The sequence below is a fragment of the Xyrauchen texanus genome, chromosome 43 (assembly GCF_025860055.1).
Source record: "Xyrauchen texanus isolate HMW12.3.18 chromosome 43, RBS_HiC_50CHRs, whole genome shotgun sequence".
Lineage (NCBI taxonomy): Eukaryota > Metazoa > Chordata > Actinopteri > Cypriniformes > Catostomidae > Xyrauchen > Xyrauchen texanus.
The window spans coordinates 3,975,086-3,996,819 of NC_068318.1; the positions used below are offsets into that span (position 1 = coordinate 3,975,086).

Below are 21,734 nucleotides of genomic sequence, written 5' to 3' on the forward strand. Positions count from 1 at the left end.
ATGTACTTTGCTAGGCACCCAGGGAACAGAAGGTCTTCTGCTGCCCCTTGTAGGCAAAAAAACATGCACAGGGAAAATATCACTGTCCGCTGAACTCTCTTTTTTTGTTTTGTGGCTATACTTTTAAAAATGTATGTATTTTAAAAACTGTAAAAAATTTGGCCCCCATTCACTTTTATTTTAAGTGCCTCACTGTAACCTCAATTTTTCATTTTTTTAGGAGAGGAAATTCAATACATTTATTTGATTTTTTTGGTAATCAACATTAAGACACAAATGCTGTCGATTGAGCTTAACTTGAACCTGAAATATTCCTTTAAAATACATTTTTGGAGATGTATTTTAGCCTAAATGGTCAGATCAGATTTTAAAGAGATAGTTCACCCAAACAAATTAAGATTCTGTCATTATTTCTTCTCCCTCATATTGGTCCAAACTTCCTTCCATGCAGGGATGTGTTGAGCAGAATGTAAGAAGTCTCAGTCATCATTCATTTTTATTGCATAAAAAAAATACAATACAATGATAATGAATGGTGACTGAGACTAACATTCTTCCAAACATCTCCTTTTGTGTTCCATAGAAGGAAGTCACACAGGTTTGTGTGAGGGTGATACATTTTTTTTTTACTTAGTATTAATAGTTAAAATTTGTATTAAATAGTTTTTGGGAATCTCATTTTGTCTACTGTTCATCTCCACTGATTTCATTTTTGATTGCTTTAAGCGTAATAAATATAGCCTTCCTGTCATTGGCACTCTGGCGTCTATATCCAGCTCTCGTGCGCTGGTGTTGCGCATGCATTTGAGCAGTTCTGTAGCGGCACGCTCCTATTGAAGCCCACACATTCCTCAGCTCCATCTCACTCCAGGATCATTGAACCTTATCCATCTGTGACGTAGGAGGAAGAACCCTTGGATTTCCTCAACCCACCCAATACCCTACCCACCTGTGTGCGTCTATCTGAAGGGCCAAGATTCTTCAAAGCACAGCGGCTGGTTTCATTCAACACCCACTGACTGAAACCGAAAGGTTCGAGTTTAACAGAACCGGCGACTCACTTTGAAGTGTTACCTGTTTGCTCAGTAACAGACATGCCAGTGCTTGTGCTAATGGAAATGGATGAACACTAGATCTGTGACTGTAACATGGCTGAAATTGCCTCTGTAAACCGAATAAATGTTAAAGGATCTCAGATCAGATTTCATACTAGTTTGGACACACTGACTCATTCTTTATTATGATGATTAAGAAGTTATGTTGTGACCCCATTTCAAAATGTAATAATTGAAATGTTACAACATTTCACATGCATACACAATTTAGATTTGTCTAAAAAAATGAATTCCACGCATTTAAGCAAACTAATTCAAATGTGTCATTCGCTATAAAGCTTCAGTTTCAGTGTGGATGGCAGTATTTGTGTGATACTTTCACCAGGGTTGGTTGGTTGGCTGAGCGTGACCTTTTCCCACATGTCTTACAAAGTGATCCTGATGGATCCTGATCAAACTGTGGCAAGCAGGTACTGCTTGTATTTCAGTCAACGTGTCTGGTCTTGTCAAGCTTATCGTGCTTTGTCACAGACAGAGACAAAGATGGATGACACAACTTAGCACTATCATGTGTGTATGAACGCTACTTTTGAGAAGTTACTGTTAAGAATTTGTGGGTTAGGATGACACTTTTCACTGTATCTGGTATGCTGTATATGACAGCACATCTGTGACATCATCTTGTTATACATAAATTGTGAGATCATTGGATCTGTTTAGGTATTTTGTCTTTAAATGTTTTCAATTACATGTGAAAATGACAGCTGTGGTTTCAAAATGATAAACAGTGTAACGCAGTGTTGAACAGTGTGAGATGATCCCGCCTCTTTAGTGCTGTAAAACACACATGCAGACGGAGGAGCGTTTCTATTCTGCTGTTGGCTAGAGGAGTCCACGCTCACACAGCTCACAGTGCGCGGACAACTTTGAAGCCAAAGACTGACAGCCGAACGCAACGGAAAAACCCTGGATCTAAAAACCATCATGTCTGAGAAGAGAACGAGTAAAGAGGGCAAGAAGAAGGAGAAAGACTCTGAGAAATCAAACAAGTCAGACAGCTTTCCACAAGGTATAGCGCTGCTCTGCTCAGATTTCGGGTGCTGTAAATGGATTGACAGGTTGTCTGATATTGAATAGCATTCAATAGTTTGTATGCTCGGCACACTTTATTCAAAAGGTGCACTTTCAGGTTACAGGTGTTGTAATCCACTCTGATGTTTGCACACATGTGACTGTCAAGAGAATAAGAAAGAAATGCTTGTAACCATTAACAAAGAAACTAGTCTGCTGACTTAACACACATTTTGCTCATTTATTGCATGGGCAGGTTGAGGGGCTGTGATTAAAATAGTTCCAATTTTGAGTGTGAATTTTATGTGAATGTTTGTACACTTAAAAACGTAATTTTGTGGATTGTTATGCCAAAACAAATATGAGTTATGATTCCAAAACTAGACATTTCTAATCATGTTTAATTAGGACAAGTTGATTGTTTCAGTGATGAAAGTTAGTGTTTACAGTGTATAAGAGTTTTTTTTTTCATCAGTCTAACCAAATACACTTTTAGATTCTAAATACACTTATATTCATTCTCTTAAAATACGCCTTAATGCTTATCAGGTCCAATAATCTTGTTTTAAGGATGTTAACTAGAAAACCTACTTTTACTGAATGTGCTGTGCATTTATGTGTAAATTCTAGTGGTGAGAATTTCATTCATCTTTGTTAGCGCTAATATGTACATTTGTTTATGTTTTATGGCCGGTGTGAAGCAAGGAACAATGTCTGACAGCTAACTGAAATGTCATAGTTTCTATGAATTGACATGATTGCCTGTAAAAATTGTAGGTAAAAAAATGTTCAGCACTGATTCATTTACGCTCTCAAAAGCGTCCATTTCCATTGTTTAGGAAATAGGAAAATAGCCAATAGGGTTTTGAAACATGCCACTGGAAGTCATGCCAGCTTTAGATGAAACTCTAAAGGAACTCGACATGTTAAGTATTTTCTGTGGAGTTTCAGCACACATGTGTATGAATGTCCATTTTCTGGCAGTTGTTGAAGTGATTGTGGGGTTTCCTGCTTGTTTGACAGCTATAAGTCCATTTTTGATTCTCAAACTCACTTTCAGGTTTCTTTCATGACCTAAAATAAAAAGATCTGCTATAAAATGCTTTCGGTAACCCTAAAAACTGTATGTGTACTTTGATCACAAATATGGTCTTAAAAATGTGTGAATGTGTTTGCCTTTAAGAGCAACCATATCAAAGCAATTTGCTGAACTTTACTTTGACACCTGTTTGAACTTGAGTCGAACTGATTTCATGCATCCTCTAAACATCACTATAGTTGCTTGTAAGTCATTGCATAAATGGCTCAGAAAAGTTAGATCTGAAAAAACTCTAGCAGCATTGAGACATGTAAATCACATTTGCTTTGATAATTTGTATCTAATGCAATAACAGTCACACATTTTTAAATTGTGGCTGAAGTAAAAATAAAAAGCGTTTTGGGGCCATTGTATATTGTTAGTTCTTATTGTATATTGCATTAGTAATGTAAATGTGGAAAAGCAACCATATAAAATTTGTAAGGGTGTTCTGTTGAGTTTAGAGGCATAATGTAAGGTTGTGTACTACTAAAGTAAAACGTCCAGTCAGGGCTGGATTGGGAAGAGAAATCCGCCCGAGATTTTACATGGCAACTGGCCCAACTGTTGTGTGTGGGGGGTGGGGGGGGTGAGCCACAAAACGGCGCCATTTTGTGGTCAGTTCTGCATAACGCGGCAGCTCATTGTTGCTTATCGCGGATCATTCGGCACGTTTCGCGCCGGCCCGCTCGGTTCTCACAATGGACACAACGCCCCTAATCGGCCCAAAAGTGCGTCGCCCACAGGGAAAATGCCCAAATTACCAGTCCAGCCCTGGTTCCAGTCATTGACAACATATAGGTGTCTTTAGTAATGGATTTGGGACCTGACGATTCCCTCTTCAGTTCCAATATTCAAGGACAAGTGTAGGGCTGAGCAAATCAAATCAAATCTAATTTGCGATATGACCATAGAGCATGACCAAAAATACTTATTTTTGGTCAAAAGTAATCACTTACTAGTTTGTGTTGTTGTTTTTTTTCTTCTTTAGTTATACTTTACATACAAATTATTTTTAACTCGTCCCTCCTTTAAAAATCGTGGTTACAGTGAGACACTTACAATGGAAGTGAGTGGGGCCAATTTTAGGAGGGTTTAAAGGCAGAAATGTGAAGCTTATGTTATAAAAGCACTTGCATACATCTTTCTACTATAACTTGTGTAATATTTGAGCTGTAAAGTTGTTAACATTTTAATTCTTACAGTAATTTTATGGTTTTGGGGTTTTTGATTACATCGTCATGGCAACATGTAAAATTAATTGTCTAATTGTAAAATTAGACATAACATCTTTACACAAACAAAAGTTAGTGAGAGATTTTATCACACTAAAATCATGTTAGCACGTGTACTGTTTATATCTTGTGACTATACTTTTGAATATTTGTACTTTTGAATATGTACTGTTAGGGTATTTTAACGTTTACGGATCGGCCCGTTCACTTTCATTATAAGAATCTCACTGTAACTTCTGTTTTTGCTTTTATTAAAGAAAAGGAGGGACAAGTCAAAATCATTTTTTTGCCAATCAACATTATGCCACAAATGCTGCCGACTGAGCTTAGCTTGTATTGATTGATCCTGGAATTTTCCTTGAACTTTTATCATATCGCAGCTCAAATCCCAATATTTTTCAAAATAATCACAATTACTGTAGATTGCATCTTTAGATCTGTGTGTCTGAACTTAATATTAGATCATGGAATTCTTCAGTCATTGTGTGTTGGAATGTGGATCCTGATCCGACTTCATTTTGCGGCCTGAAACTCTGTGTAGGAGTTTCCCCAAAGGAAGCGTATGTGACAGAGTGAAACAGCTGGATGGGTCTTGAGACAGAGCCCACTCTGAACAAACTTCTGTTCTGAAATTATGTTCTGTAGTCCTGATTATATTAATGCATTTCATTCACAGATTTTACTGATATATTGTAGTCCACTCAATGAGGTGTGTGTATGTGTGGGCGGGTTTGGGTGGTTTACGAACAATTTTTTTTTCGGTTGCAAACTGGTAATTACAAGGGTAATTATGCTATAAATGTGCATCATGAGGACATTTCTAATGTCCCCATTATTCAAATCGCTTAAAAACATACTAAACGATGTTTTATTGAAAATGTTTAAATGCAGAACGTTTTCTGTGAGGGTTAGGTTTAGGGGTAGGGTTAGGGGATAGAATCTATAGTTTGTACAGTATAAAAATCCTTACGTCTATGGAGAATCCTCATAAGGATAGCTGCACCAACGTGTGTGTGTGTGTGTGTGTGTGTGTGTAGACTGATCACACAGGCCGAGTTAAGAATGGCATACTAATCTTATTTTTTCTGCCATAGACAGACATGGTAGAAGTAGTATGGGTAGTGTGCCATTCGGAACATACCCTCTGTCAATTCGGTGACAGGAAGTAGAAAATTCTGTGCTTACTGAAATTCGAACCAGTGCTCCAAGTGGCTGATGCTGGAAGTGTTGTTGAGATGAAATGTCCACAGGTGGCAACAAAAACGAGTTGTATTTTTTTGCTGTGAATGATGTAATATAGTCACGATGAATGCATATTTTATTAACCATACACCCTAGCCCTAAACCTGTCAGGCATTTTAGAGCAAATTTTCAACCTCCAAACGTGGTCAACATTATTTATGTGAAAGCAATTACTTTCTGGTTTCCCTGGGACCTGAACTAGTGTCCCGGAAAGTGTTCACGCAACACACTATCAGTATGCTAGAGGGAAGAGTGAACATGTCTGATTGGAGATGGCTCTGTCGATAATTTGATGGAATGGGTTGATTTCAGGGTACATGAACAGTCAGTGTGTGTGTGTGTGTGTGTGTGTGTGTGTGTGTGTGTGTGTGTGTGTGTGTGTGTGTGTCTGTCTGTCTGTCTGTCTGTCTGTCTGTATGAAAATGGTTGTAATCCCAAACCCAACAGAAGCATGTAATAGTATGAAGTAGACCTGTATTGCTGTCATTACTGTGTCATGCAAAATTAAATTGACATTAAAAGCACCTTGTTAACAGGAAATGTTGAAAAGGATAACCTGTCAACAGCCTATTTCAAAGGAGCAGAATCAGAATGAGCTTTATTCCCAAGCATGCTTATACAAGGACTTTGACTTGGTGATTTGACTACACCATAAGACTATACTGTATATTTATATTTATATATATTTTTAGTTGTTTTGACTGCACCAGATAGCCAGCTGTTGTGGGATTGAACCATATAGGGCCTTAAAAATGAATATACCAAAAGTAAAGTTTGTTCTGAAAGGTAGTTCTAAAATTAGGCAAATTAGGCTTTCTTTATGCAAAATATAATTTCTCATGTCTTTTGATTTTGAGGAGAAATATAACCTCTTGAGATTCGACCAGATGAGAGCGGATGACATTTAGTAGGTGATTTTTGTCTAATGTTGTGTTCTCTGTGTGTGTTTCAGCTGAACCCAAGTTAAAGACCCTGCGCAGCGTGACCGTTCAGGATGGTAAGAAGAGTGTACTTAAGTGTGAGATTGTTGCGGGCAACCCAGCACCCTCCATCAACTGGTACAAAAATGGCAAAGAACTTGCAGGCAAAAACAAACCCAAAAGCATAAAGATTAAAAAGAAGAAACAGTAAGTTACTACAATTGAAAATATACTTTTGATAAAATATGATTCATCCTTATTGTGTTTATATGCATTCAGATTTTGCTTCTGAGAATACTGAGTCAAGAATGATATTTGTATTTGAATTTGTGAGAAATGAACAGATACGTGCCCAGAGCCTAGGCTATATCCCAGTGTATGTGAGCAGGTGTTTGTCAAAGACGCCTGGCTCATTATTCAGTTATATTTCAAATATATTTATTTTTAGGGGTCCAAGCACCGAATTTGGCAGGTTGCTCCCAATATGCTCACCTCACTACTCTGGTGCACACATGGGGGTGTGTGCACCAGAGTAGTGAGGGGAGCATATTGTGTGCATACTGCCAAATTTGGTGCTTGGACCCCTACCTAGGTGGTGTTATAATAAGCACTTTTACGTTTTTCATCAATATCTTCGCAACTATTTAGGATACAATCTAAATTATTTCCCCTCTTATTCCCTCCAATTTCATTTGTGTGAATTTGCATGTGTCTTCCAGAGACCCTTATGACAAAATGTGATCAAGGAATTTTGGTTTGTCAAATTTCTTTAGAATATACAGTAAAGTGTAGACCAATACATTTTTGGTCATGGCCCAAATTAACTCATCGACCTATATCTTCTGAACATAAAGTCCAAACTTAACAAAACTTGGGAAATTTAGACATGACGACCTTCTGAGGTTGCATGCAAAATGTTGTCCAATTCTGCCCATAGGGGGGCACTACAACTAAAAATCTATTATGACTCGGCAAGCGTTTGATCAAGGAATTTGGCATTTGCTTCTTTGGGTCACACCCTAACATATCCTTAAAATACTGATCGGACAGCTCATCCAACATGGCTTCCAGCTGCCTGTCAAATTTCAAAAGCTACTTACTTGCGTTGCAAACTGCTTATAATTATAACATTTGGTATCCACTAACAGGTTGCTAAAATTAGGCTGAATACCAAATTTATTTATTTATTTTTCAAATTCATATTTTTGATGAATTTAATTGTTTAGAAGATATCTGCCTATACATTCTTCATATATGTCCTATAATTATTAACTAGACTGAATCTTGTGAATGTAATGTCCAAATTTCACAAAACGTGGTTCACAAATTTGATCAATTTCCATTAATAACAAGTCAAAATGATTAGCAAGTTAATTGTGAATGGCATTTGAAAGATGCACCAAGATAATAAAACCTTGTAAGTCTGTAAACATCAACCCTACATAGTAGTTAGAGTACTTTGTAATAAAAACGACTTGCCCCTGAAAGATCTAAACTGTCAGATTTGGCTGTTTTGGAAATTTTATCCACTTTCACTTTTCCAAATTGCTTGAAGCCCTATATTTGCCACTTGCTGTTATATTTGTAAAATGAAATATTAAGAAAGACATTTTAAGTGATCTATTTTTGACTTTTGACATATTTAACAGCAGCACTGGTAGATGTGCTTCACAGAAATCATGGAAGTTGCTAATGTAAATATAAACAAAACTAATGTTCCTGAACCTTCTACAGGGGAAAAATATCAGAACTTCTGATAAGGAAGTCCACAGAAGCGGATGCTGGTTTATACACATGTGAGGCTGTCAACAACCTGGGAAAAACAAACATGACTGCGAACCTGACCATTATCAAAGGTACCACATCATCCTTTCCACTGGCATCACACCACACAATATGCAAATAGAAGAGAAGCACGAGGAATATGCAGTTAATTGTGGATTCTGCCCGGAGATCTTTTGCATGAAGTGTGATGTAGAAATACTGCACTGAAACATTTGAATCAGTGTTCCACCAGGATGTGGGTACTTGGGAGGATTATAGATGAACAGTCATTAATGAACTGTTCCAGCCAACTAGTGTTAGTGTCAAAGAAAGGGCAAAGGTCTTCATGCCACATGCATTTATGATTTCAGAAGTGCTTCCATGACAAAGAACAATCAGCATCTTTAGATGTCTTAACTCCTTTAACTCCAGTGGTTTTCAATCCTATGTCATACCCCATTCCCTTTGCTTTGTCCATGGTAACCTTATTGAACTCCTGTTTTCCATCTATTTGCACACACAAACTTTTTACAGCTCAATTTCTGATATTGATCAAAACATTTGGGCCATAAATACCAGTATCTCCTGAAAGCTAAATGCAGGTCTTGCAGAACTGATCGGTCTGCTGCTGTAGAGAATGTGACTACTTAATGGCGTTTTTCAATTAGTGAGCAGAATATCTGAATGATTGCCAAGAGAGAAGTGTGTCAGTTCATTAATTTAGTTCCTCAGGCATTAGAACAGTGAAGACAAGCTAGTCTTTTCATATTATTACTGTAAACCTTCCCTGATACTGATGCCTCGTATACCTTTTAAAGAATGAGGTTTAATATGAAAACTCATTAAAGCAGCTTGTTTTAGTTGTATTTAACATGCTGCTGTTGTCTTTATGATTTTATACCTCTGGCCCTGCTGTCATAGAAGCAGAGATGCTCAAATGCTCAAATTGAGGAATGAAAGTCTCGCCTTTTATGGAGCCAATATGTTCATTGAATGAGACATTGGTGTGTTTGCTCTAGAGCGTACGTGAAAACATGAAAATTACATTTCTTTAGACTGTTTAAAGGTAAAGAAGCTAAATATGCCATTTAATTGTAGTCTCATTGTATTGCTCATTTTGTTGAAAATGATCTTTACCAACTGTTTTGGAGATTTCACTCTTTACCCTTTCAATTCCCCATTTAAATTCCAATTTGATTCCTGAATTTTAAATTATGTAGCAAACAGGATTCCAAACAGTTATTAAAATTGTAATATAGGGAAGTGTTCAGTTATAATCTGTGGATAACTCGGTATTAGAGAGGTGATGAGCAGAAGCCCTTCAAGAATTAACAGTCGTGCCCTTAACCAGACTTATTTGTCCAAATCCTTTTCAAGGGCTGAATCTCTGAATGTATGGATTGACCTTATTGATTTGTGGGATTTTGTCTGAGGGGTTTCTTTCAGTTTCTCCATGTAAGCGCTCCCCTCTGGTAACGTGAGAGTGCCGGCCATCATTAGCTCTTCCTCATACACTTCCACCAAATTCATCAGAGCTTTTCATTTGGCCCATTTAAAGGAAGTGATCTCTCTCTCTCTCTCTCTCTCTCTCTCTCTCTCTCTCTCTCTCTCGCTCTCTCCCCATTCTATTCCATTGATGTCACGCCTGGTATCATATTTCAATCATTTCCACTGATCATTCACAATGTTTGTAATGTCTGTGTTTTATTTTTTTGCTGCAAATTGTTCAAATAACACCTCTCTTGATCACAGTTAACATCCACATTACTGATCTTGTTACCATACCCCATTGACGAGTCCTCTACTTTGACATGGAAGGCACTGAATTTTTGTACCTTTTTGTTTCTATTTGTGAAGGCGTTTCTCGAAAGCTATCTAAATTGTAAATGTCTGACCTGTAAGTGAGAGCGTTTGGCTTCTGTAACATTTGGCTCTGTCTTTAAGATGAAACTAACATCAGGGATATTTCTGTTGACCTCTGTTAATAGGTTTATTTTCTGTTGAGGGTATATGGACTAGTACAGCATATTAATTATATTTCAGTAAAATCATGCTGTTGGACTGAATATCAGCACGGCTGTCATCAGGGTGTTTTATTGCTTTTATGCTACGATTTATCAATCAAAAATTCATTAATATTGAGTAACATAAATTTCAAGGCAAAATCGGGAACATATTTCTCACTCTATTACTCACTCCCCACTATGTTATGACATCAAAACACATTTACTTTAACGCATTATTTGAAAAATGATACATTTTAAGACTGGTATTACAGACCCTCCTACATATACACACATATTCCTGTGTCTTTAGCTTGCTTGGTAGCTTACCTAATAGAGCGTTGGACTTTGAGCTTGACGACCGTGGTTTCGAATCCAGCCAAAGATGTGTGAAAGTGAAAAAGAATCGACACGAAATGATATGGTTGCTTCAGTGAATGTGTTGTTCTTCTTTAGAATTTGCAGTTTAAAACACTATGGGTTAGGGTTAGGTGTCAGTTAAGGTCTGTGTTGTTAAAATCTCATTTGTCTTTTTGGACACTATTGGTTAGGTTTAGGGTAAAGCGTTAGTTTAGAGAGGTACACTTTACTTATTAAAATCTCCATCTAAAAGCAACCTTAAAAACCTTGTCTGATTACAGCCTCATTTTGCTCGGCTTTGGCGCCCCCCGCTGGACATTTCAGTTGGAAACTGCATCCAAAGGTGCAATAACTTCAGTTTTGCAAACATGCTGCAATGCTCACTTTATTATTATGAAACCTTTCTGGAAAAACAACAAGGAGCAACCCACATCTCCATATAGACAGTTATCTGGCTGTGTTCACCGTCATGTCTTTGGTGTAGTTTTGGTGACAGTAGTTGGTTTTCTGTGTCTGGTCGTATTCATCTTGCCGTCATCTGACTGTGAGTCACAGTTGAGAGACAGTTTCATTTATATTTTGTCTCAGCAGAACTCCAACGGTCAATGAGCTCATGCTGTGAATAGATGTCTGCTGTTGAGCTGATCACTAGACTCTGAACTGTGTGGCCAGTAAAAGTCCAGGTGTACTGCAGGATAATTCATTAGTGCTCTCTGCAAAGGCAAGCGAAGATGTCATACATGTGCTATTTGCACCCAGTATCATGCATTCCATCCTCTACATGTCCGATTGTTTTTGCAAGTTGCTATCTGAACTGGTCAGGTTTCAATTAGTGTGTCTAGACATGTACAGGTCCATAGAGGACTGTGGACAGAGTCTAGTTTTAGTAGTGATAGACAAAATATACTGTAACAGAGAAAGAAGTGGTTGTGCAATCCTACATCCCTAATGTGAAAACTTCAGTGTGATGAAGAGCAGAATGAAATGGATTTGACAAGTATTTTATATTTTCTAAAGGAAATGTGAGTGGTGTTTGTCCTTGTAAAACCCTCGATGCTAGTGTGTTGAAAGTGGTTGGCAAGGCATTGCTATACAGTTGCTAGGGTGTTCTGTGTGGATGCTTGGTGGTTTCATACTGGTCCAAGTGAAAATTGTTCATTCCATATTCTGGTCTCTAGATATGACTCAAGTCCCTCCTTTAAGCAATAGTTTATTATTAATTAATTTATTATTATTATTTATTTTGGGGGCTTATTCAAATCAACATAAGCAATTCTAATAGTGATGATTCACTTCGTACCTCTAGTTATGTTCTCAGAGAGCATCAAAAGACTTTAGGTAACATAAAGTTAAAGGTATGTTCCGGATTCAAGACAAGTCAATGTCAATCAACAGCATTTGTGACATAATGTTGATTACCACAAAAATGTATTTCGACTATTGTATTCCCTCTTTTCTTTAATAAAGCAAAAATCGTGGTTACAGTGAGACACTTACAATGGAAGTGAGTGGGGCCAATTTTAGGAGGGTTTAAAGACAGAAATGTGAAGCTTATAATTTTATAGAAGCACTTGCTGTCATTTTTGGGTTTGTTGACATTTCATCGTCATGGTAATAAAGTTGTAAAATTGGCTATAACTGTACATAGATCACACTAAAATCACATTTACATGCATATCCTTTATGTCTTGTGTCTATAATTCTGTAAAAGTGAGTATTTTAACGTTTAGAATTTGGTCCCATTGACTGTAAATGTCTCATTGGAACCTACATTTCCAGGCTCACAACACCGACTTCTACACAAACTTAGAGTAAGCCAAAAAAAAATAAATGTAGGCTATATACTGAATCCCGTCTGGCTAAGCAGGAACGTGATCATAGTTGTGCGAAAACTAGAGTGAACCTCGGTAGGGCATTTGATTCCTTATGGGACCTTTGTTTGGTTTTGGGGATCAAAACTGGCCCTGAATTGATGTTCAATTCAGGGTCTTATTAGACAGGTAAGCTTACATAACTGCAAAGCACATGAAATATAAAAATTTGTCTTGCCTGCTAATGCTGACTTTTAATTAATTTCAACGATCTTCTCTTTGATTGATCCAAGATGGCGGCGCGGTAGCAAGCAGCGGCCACTCCGGATCCACAATGGTGCTATTTTTGTTTAAAAAGCCCGACTTTTGCAACACATGGACATCGGAGCAACCGGTGTTCGTGTCTACCATCGCCAGACACTACTGAAATATAAGACTCATGCAAAAACCAAGCTGCATGATGACCTGCAGGAGGCGCTACGCGTACTCGGCTTGCTGCGGAGAACAGGCCTCCAGCCCTCGCCGTCGCCTGATGCGGTGGCCGGGGGAGAGGACGTCGTAAAGCGGTGTGCGAGAAAGCGGGAAGCGCGGAAAGAGGGCAGGGGTCCATGCTAGGCTAAAACAAACCCTAGCCGGCCGGCTCTCCTGTCTATCCTGCTCTCAAATGTTTGCTCCCTGGACAATAAACTGGACTATATCCGACTCCAGCAGGCTACGTAGCGTGAGTTTAGAGACTGCTGCATCTTTGTTTTCACGGAGACGTGGCTCAGCAACAGAGTTCCGGATGCCGCCATTCAGCTAGACGGGCTCACCTCGTTTCGTGCTGACAGAAATACAGCTCTCTGCGGTAAGACTCGCGGTGGTGGCTTGTGTGTTTACATCAACACGGAATGGTGCAAGAACTCTATGCTAGTCTCTAGTTACTGTTCATCGCTGTTGGAGCTTGTGACTGTTAGATGCAGACCTTTTTATCTACCATGGGAATTCACCACTGTTTGCATAACCGGAGTTTACATTCCCCAGCGCTAACGCTAAGGAAGCTCTGTGAACTGTATGGGGCTATGAGCTGAACTGCAGAACGCTCACCCCGACAGACTGTTTATTGTCGCCGGAGATTTCAACCATGCAAATCTCAAGACAGTGCTCCCTAAATTCCATCAGTATGTGGACTTTGCAACGAGAGGGCTGAACGTGCTTGATCTTGTTTACACAAACATCCCAGGCACGTACGGGCGGAGCCCCGCCCCCACCTCGGCTACTCAGACCACATCTCTGTTATGTTAATTCCAGCATACAGACCGCTCGTCAGATGCACAAAACCGCTTCAGAACCAGGTGAAAACCTGGCCAGCAGGAGCCATCTCTGCTCTTCAGGACTGTTTTGAGTGTACTGACTGGCACATGTTCAGGGAGGCTGCAACATATGGCGATTCTACCAACTTGGAGGAATACACAGCATCAGTGACCAGCTACATCAGCAAGTGCATTGATGATGTCACTTTCTCAAGACCATCACCACACGCTCCAACCAGAAGCTGTGGATGACTGCGGAGGTGCGCACGCTGCTGAGGTCCCGAGACTCCGCCTTCAGAGCAGGCGATAAGGCAGCCCTAAGAACAGCTAGGGCCAAACTGTCACGGGCAATCAGAGAGGCAAAGCGCGCACACGCCCAGAGAATCCACAGTCACTTCCAGGACAGCGGTGACACGCGGCGCATGTGGCAGGGCATCCAGGCCATCACCAACTACAGGACAACATCAGTTGCCTGTGACAAAGATGCTTCCCTTCCAGATGCGCTGAACGACTTCTACGCTCGGTTTGAAGTGCAGAACGACGTGATGGCGAGGAAGTCCACCCCTCCTCCCAACGACCAGGTGCTCTGTCTTACCACGGCAGATGTGAGGAAAACTCTACGTAGAGTCAACCCACAGAAGGCTGCTGGACCAGACAACATTCCTGGCAGAGTGCTCAGAGGATGTGCAGACCAGCTAGCAGATGTTCTTACCGACATCTTCAACATCTCTCTGAGCAGCGCCGTCGTTCCAACGTGCTTCAAGGCCACCACCATCATCCCCATGCCAAAGAAGTCTTCAGTGTCCTGCTTCAACGACTACCGTCCCGTTGCACTTACACCCATCATCATGAAGTGCTTCGAGAGGCTCGTCATGAGGCAGATTAAGACCCAGCTGCCCCCCTCACTAGACCCACTGCAGTTTGCGTATCGTTCAAACTGTTCAACGGACGATGCCATCACCACAACCCTCCATCTGGCCCTCACCCACCTAGACAATAAGGACTCATACGTTCGAATGCTGTTCATAGATTTGAGCTCAGCATTCAACACAATCATTCCCCAGCACCTGATTGGAAAGCTGAACCTGCTGGGCCTGGACACCTCCCTCTGCAACTGGATCCTGGACTTCCTGACTGGGAGACCTCAGTCAGTCCGGATCGGGAACAGCATCTCCACCACCACCACACTGAGCACTGGGGCCCCCCAGGGCTGTGTGCTCAGTCCACTGCTGTTCACTCTGCTGACTCACGACTGTGCAGCAATGCACAGCTCGAATCACATCATCAAATTCGCCGATGACATGACCGTGGTGGGTCTCATCAGCAAGAACGACGAGTCAGCATACAGAGAGGAGGTGCAGCGGCTGACGAACTGGTGTAGAGCCAACAACCTGTCCCTGAATGTCAACAAAACAAAAGAGATGGTTGTTGACTTTAGGAGAGCACAAGGTGAACACACTCCGCTGAACATCGACGGCTCCTCTGTGGAGATCATCAAAAGCACCAAATTCCTTGGTGTTCACCTGGCGGAGAACCTCACCTGGTCCCTCAACACCAGCTCTATCACCAAGAAAGCCCAGCAGCGTCTCTACTTTCTTCGAAGGCTGAGGAAAGCACATCTCCCAACCTCCATCCTCACTACATTCTATAGAGGGACTATTGAGAGCATCCTGAGCAGCTGCATCACTGCCTGGTTTGGGACTTGCACCGTTTCGGACCGCAAAGCCCTGCAGAGGATAGTGAGGACAGCTGAGAAGATCATTGGGGTCTCTCTTCCCTCCATCAAAGACATTTACAAAAACACTGTATCCACAAAGCAACCAGCATTGTGGACTGACCCCACACACCCCTCACACAAACTCTTTACCCTCCTCCCGTCTGGCAAGAGGTACCGAAGCATTCGGGCCCTCACGGCCAGACTGTGTAACAGCTTCTTCCCCAAGCCATCAGACTCCTCAATACTCAGAGACTGGTTTGACACACACGTGTCCTGAGTTGCACTTTAATTACTGTCACTTTATAACTGTCTGCTACCTCAATAACTGCTATGTGCATAGAACACTATCTCATAGTATGTTATGTTTACATTTTAGAAACTGTCATCTTTTTGCACTACTGAGTACTGGTCGGCGCTGCACTGTCTATTGTCCTGTTCATTGTCAGTAATTTGTTGTACTGTCCTGTACTTTTTGCACATGTTTGCACGTGCACTTTATATAGGTATATGTAGGTTTTTTTATATAGGTATTTTATTTCGTTGTGTTGTCTCATGTGGTCCTGTGTTGGTCCTTTGTTGTTTTTATGTAGCACCATGGTCCTGGAGGAACGTTGTCTCGTTTTGCTGTGTACTGTACTAACTGTATATGGTTGAAACGACAATAAAAACCACTTGACTTGACTTGACTTTATGGTAAAAGTCAGGTTAATGTGAATCTTAATCTGTATTTATTCAGCAAGGTAAACTACAATAATACATGGAACAAATGCTAGACAATGTTCAAGATAATGCAAAAAGACCCATTCATTGGTGTAACGTAACTTGGTTATACAGGAAAGATATATATTCTATTATTATAAAACTATAGCGCATTGATATATCAATATGACAGTTGTGACGGAATCACATAAATAGTGAATTGTGTCAACATATTTATAATGTACAGTCTATTTTGTAAACGGCTACTGTCATCATCCACCAAATTTAGCTAACAGCTACTGATAAAGCTGGCTAGCTAGCTAACGTAACACAGGATATTGTATAAATACAGTCAATGTATCATACAAAGAAAAGTGATTACTTCAAACTGCAGCCTCGCATAGTCAGACCTTTATCCACACTTTTTTTATCCCTGTTCCAGCACACAGTCAAATATAATATACAGTCTCAAAGTTTGTAGTAAAACAATCATAACTGTGTAATTTGAATTATGCTACCTCATCTGTTAGCATGATCATGTACAGTGTATTTGTATGTTACGTCATTGTTTTGGTCGATGGTCGCTTGCTCGCTACAGAGTGTGTGCACGAGCAACAGGTAGCTGGCTGCAGTTCACTTAACGGCCACAGGTGTCATTAACAACAAGGGTTACTGAATCTTACATACTGCACCTTTAAAGAAAAGGAGGAACGAGTATATTAGTTATTATGGTAATCAATATAATGCCACAAATGCTGTGGATGGAGCTTAACTTGTATCGAACAGGAACATTCCTTTAAGTGATGCTGTGGAGGAGTTACTGCAGCGCTCTGTATCTCCCGTGCAGCTGTAAACTGTAGCGTGTCCCTTACAGACAAGCTTTTGAGTTCATTCTGTCACGCCACTCACGTTGTACGCCTAGTGATTTGGGAACCGAGAGAGAGCACGCTCACCTCAGACCGCATGAATAATTACAGCACGCTGCAGAGCAAAAGCACTTCAGCCTTTATACTCGACGTCATTAGAATGAAAAATTCAGTAGATTCAGATGCACCTAGCACATGAAATGCTAGGTGTTGTTTATTATAATGCAAATACATCTGGTTTAAAATAAGACATAAAAGAAGGAATTCAGTGGCAAATTCAAATAGTATTTCAGTGCTAAAGAACCTAAGACTTGTTCAGTAACCACCTGCAGTCTAGTTTAAGAGTTTTGAAACCAAGTCATTTTCATTCCTTGCAGCACAAACACGCCTCCTTTCTATGTAAATTACTTTTATTGTTGATAACTTTTAAGGGCCGGGTATACTTTTTAATTTTTTTGCATTCTGGGCCGTGTATACTCTTCTGACCGTGAAAGAATACAAATGTGTTCGACGCATACCCACTACAGTTGCTTTGAGATACTCTTTTAGTACAGTCAGTGGAAGACATGATCAGAATATGCGCACACGCAAGGAACACATCCGCCTGACAAGAAAATCTGGTCGTGGTCAGGCCGCATGGACTGTGTTGATGACGAAATTTGTGTCACGCGTACTGTGCGCGGAGCGATCTGTAATGTGGACAGCCGAAGTTTACTTTGGCCTTGCCTGATGAAAACAGGTAGTAAAATGAATTTAATTTAGTGAATGTTACTCTGGCAGTAATTCATGTAGCCTGTTTTATTCAGTTGTGTGCTGGATGGGATGCCAAATAAACCATTGACGAGTCTCACATCATGACCCATGAGCATGTAAACGAGCTGATAATGTTTTCAGAATAATACAACTTAATCCACTTTGCGGCAAACATTAAAATAATCCTTTACAATATAATTTCCAAATATTTTATTTTACTCTTAAACCAGACTCCTGATGTAGAGTGTTACATTGAATACTAAATTACCACTGCATTGAAGTATGGTAAAATAAACAGTAATTATTATACTCAGTCTTAATTCAGTTTTACTAACACGTGATAGAAATGTAGCAGCAGAACTTCAAGCAATCGCAGAATGGTCCCAACAGTCTTTAAACACTTTTTCGTCTTTGCATCATTCATTGAGTGCATGAGTGCGCTAGTACTTCTGGATTACAAGATACAACTGTGCAGAATGTTTTGTCTTCTCTCTTCCATGTTCTACTTAATGGCTGATGTGGCCCCTGTACCAAAATAATTGCACACCCCTGCTCAATTGAATATGTAAGTCTAATACTGTAAATTGGCAAGCAGATTTCCTTGAATCCCATCAAACACACAAAAATCCTTGCAGTTTGTGAACACACAATTGCTGCATCAAAACTAATAAATGTGTATGATTGTGCAAACCAGTATGTGCTATTCTGCAGGCGCAGCATTTTGCTGTCATTTTCAGCGACTGATCATGTGAATAAAACGAAGCAATAAATATATTCAACTATGGAAAAATATGTAGGGTGGGACTTGAGTTTATCTGTCAGGAATTGATTGGATAAAGTGTCTCAGTATGACAATAATTATTGCTTAGTGACGTCAGCTGACAAGGAAAGTTATTACATTTTGATGAAAGAATATGAAGACCAAATTGTGTTCTTTGGAATCATTTGTTTTGTGCAATGGTGAATTGTTCACGACTAGAGTAGGAAACTGTATTAAAAATTCAATTTTTTCCTCTTTTTTTTTTCCAGTTTTGATGTGATGTTGACTTTAAATGACTGTCTCACAGAATGTCTAGTCTCTGGGATAATGGGGCGCCGTCGCATTGAGCAGCATTACATACTTAACTGGACCCTCTGTCATTTTGTGTGTGTGTGTGTGTGTGTGTGTGTGTGTGTGTGCGCGTGTTTTTGTGATTTACGAGGACAATTTCAAACTGGTAATTACAAGGTTATTATGCTATAAATGTGATTTATGAGGACATTTATAGTGTCCCCATAATTCAAATCGCTTAAAAATCATACTAAACAATGTTTTATTGAAAATGTAAAAATGCAGAAAGTTTTCTGTGATGATTAGGTTTAGGGGTTGTGTTAGGTTTAGAGGATAGAATCTATAGTTTGTACAGTATAAAAGTCATTATGTCTATGGAAAGTCCTCATAATGATAGGTAGACCAACGTGTGTGTGTGTGTGTGTGTGTGTGTGTGTGTGTGTGTGTGTGTGTGTGTGTGTGTGTGTGTGTGTGTGTAATGAATGACGCTGCAGCGCCGGCACCAGTCGGGCGGGCGAGCGGAGGTGAGGGCACTAACACACAGACATATGTAACCCTGTGTTTCTGACTCCATCCGGCCAGCGCCTCTTTACTGATGTGAACTCAGTGACGTGCAGAAGAAATAGAGAGACACATCTCTTCATCCTTCCACTGCAGCAGTGGAAACAGATGCTCCGTTTCTTTAAAAGCTCCTCATTGTTTGATGGGCAGCACTATTGAATTTGTGCCCGAGACCTTGTTTAATAACGTTTTGCCTCGACGTGTTTGGCATAAGAAGCATCTAATTTCTTAATGCATTAACCCGCCACCTGCCAAACCAGCTGCATTTCACAGTAATTTAAAATCAGAATTTATTCAGGTCAGATCTTTCTCCATCTCACAATCTGTCTCACTTTCCCCATTTTACCATAAATAATTAGTTGAACTTCCTGTACATGAATTAACACTTCCGGGCAGAATCATTTTTCTCATTTCATTTCTTGAGTTATTGCAATCAGCAGTTAAGATTTTTTAATTTTTCAGCATTTATTTGACTATTATTCGAATGTCAATTATGTATTTCATAATTCGTCAATTGATTAAAATTTTTAGGAACATTTGTTTAATAATATGCAGATTAATTAATTGAATTATTCACAATGAATTGCATATATCAGTATTCTCTGCAAAAAGCCTCCAAATGAATGGGAGAGATTGGAGTTTGGAGAATAATGTAATTACTACTCAAACAGTTTGTGTAAATAAACTGGTTAAAATAAACGATTTCCTTATATTAAGTTTTGGGAACTCTGATTGATATTATTGAGTAGTTTTTTTTTTACGGTCATGTAAATAAACTAGTTCAAATGAATGAATCACTAATTCACTTACAGCCCCCCACACAGCCTTAAAAGGACTTTGGCTTCTTTTTTTTAAGTTAAATATTTAGTGTATTGAAGTTGGTCACATATTTCCATTATGTTTAATATAAAATTGGGTGTTTTCTATTTTATAGGGTATTTAATAGTGTATATTGAGTATAAATGTACTGTATGTTCAGTTTAATGTTGTCCCCCTAACCCTTACTAAAATTAAGCATGGTTTTGATACAATTAACATCTAGGTTACACTAGCCAACACTTGGAAACTTAGTTATAACCAATTGTCTAGCCGTGAGGGCTGTGGGGAGGATGGAGGTATACTGTCCAACCTCAAGCTGACCGCGGCCTGGGCAAGCATGTCGGCCATCTGGGCGTCAGCATCAGACTGGGCGTGCCAGTCAAGTCGAGTCTTCGTGTCAGACGCCGGAACGCTCTCTGATGCAGCGAAAAATTCATCATCCAGCTTGGTGAGCTCGAGGGAGTAAACAGACTTGCCGTGAGGTGAGCCGCTCTCACCTCGAGCCCGAACGGAAGTCCAGGAACATGCCGGGGGCAGGTGGTTAATGGGGATTCAACACCCAGGCGAAACCGAGCCCGCTGCCATCCCCTAATTGCCTCCATCGCCAGCCGGGTCGTCCTCAATTGCATGGGAAGAAGGGGGTGGCTGGAGAACCGTTCCTCAACGAAAGCCGCGACCACAACTTTGCCATGGTCAGGTTCTTGCAGTGAGAACTTGAACCATCCATAAACGGCACCTCTGTGTGATCATGGCCCAGACACAAGAGGCAGCGTCTGTGACCGCCAGGAGTGGAGAGAAATTGACCGCATCCAGGAACTACAAAAGGGCGGAAGGGCATCTTTACAAAGACGCGTCCTGAAAAGGACTTTCAACGCCAGCTGTGTATTGCTCTTTTAGAGAAAGTAAACTCTTTTAGGAAAATGTTCTCTTTTAGACACGCTGTCGAAATGCCCAGGGGCAAAGCTGCATTGCCGTGTAGAGGAGGAGAAAGCCACTGATATGCGCCGTAGATCCAACAGCAGACGCTCTACAGAGGTGAGTGGAACAGTAGTGATCTCAGCTCGCTTATCGCACAACCGCTCGGCTCCGAAGAAGAAATCTGAATGAACGGATGCACGATTCCCTCCTTTTATACCTTTATGTCCGGGAGAGTGACATGCAAATTCTGTCTGCCAAATTCTCATTGGCCTTTTCTCAAGTTCAGTGGTAACCGAGGCCTTCAAGAAAGTCCCCTAGAGTCACTTCATGCAACACAACGTCGAAGTGAACGACAGACGGGGATCTAGGTGATAAATAATATAATCTAATTGTTTTATATCTAAAAGTAATTTCTTCTTTAAATATATTTAATGTTGTTAGCTACTTTTTGTTAGTAGTTAGTAGTTTTATTATTGACAGCCCTAGTAATTACTACTCAAACGTTCAGAACATTGGTTG

General features: G+C 40.0%; 1 protein-coding gene across 2 annotated transcripts in view; it reads left to right on the forward strand.

The window, feature by feature from the left end:
• The first annotated feature begins 1,645 nt into the window (after positions 1–1,645).
• Positions 1,646–21,734, forward strand: part of LOC127635456 (pro-neuregulin-1, membrane-bound isoform-like) — a 67,073-nt gene continuing 46,984 nt past the window's right edge. Inside the window, exons 1-3 of one of the 2 annotated variants that reach the window (XM_052115530.1) lie at positions 1,646–2,124; positions 6,634–6,808; positions 8,336–8,457. In XM_052115530.1, coding sequence (XP_051971490.1) covers positions 2,040–2,124; positions 6,634–6,808; positions 8,336–8,457 — 382 coding nt within the window. In that variant the 5' untranslated portion in view covers positions 1,646–2,039. The remainder of the gene's footprint in view (positions 2,125–6,633; positions 6,809–8,335; positions 8,458–21,734) is intronic. The other variant, XM_052115531.1, reaches the window with a different exon arrangement.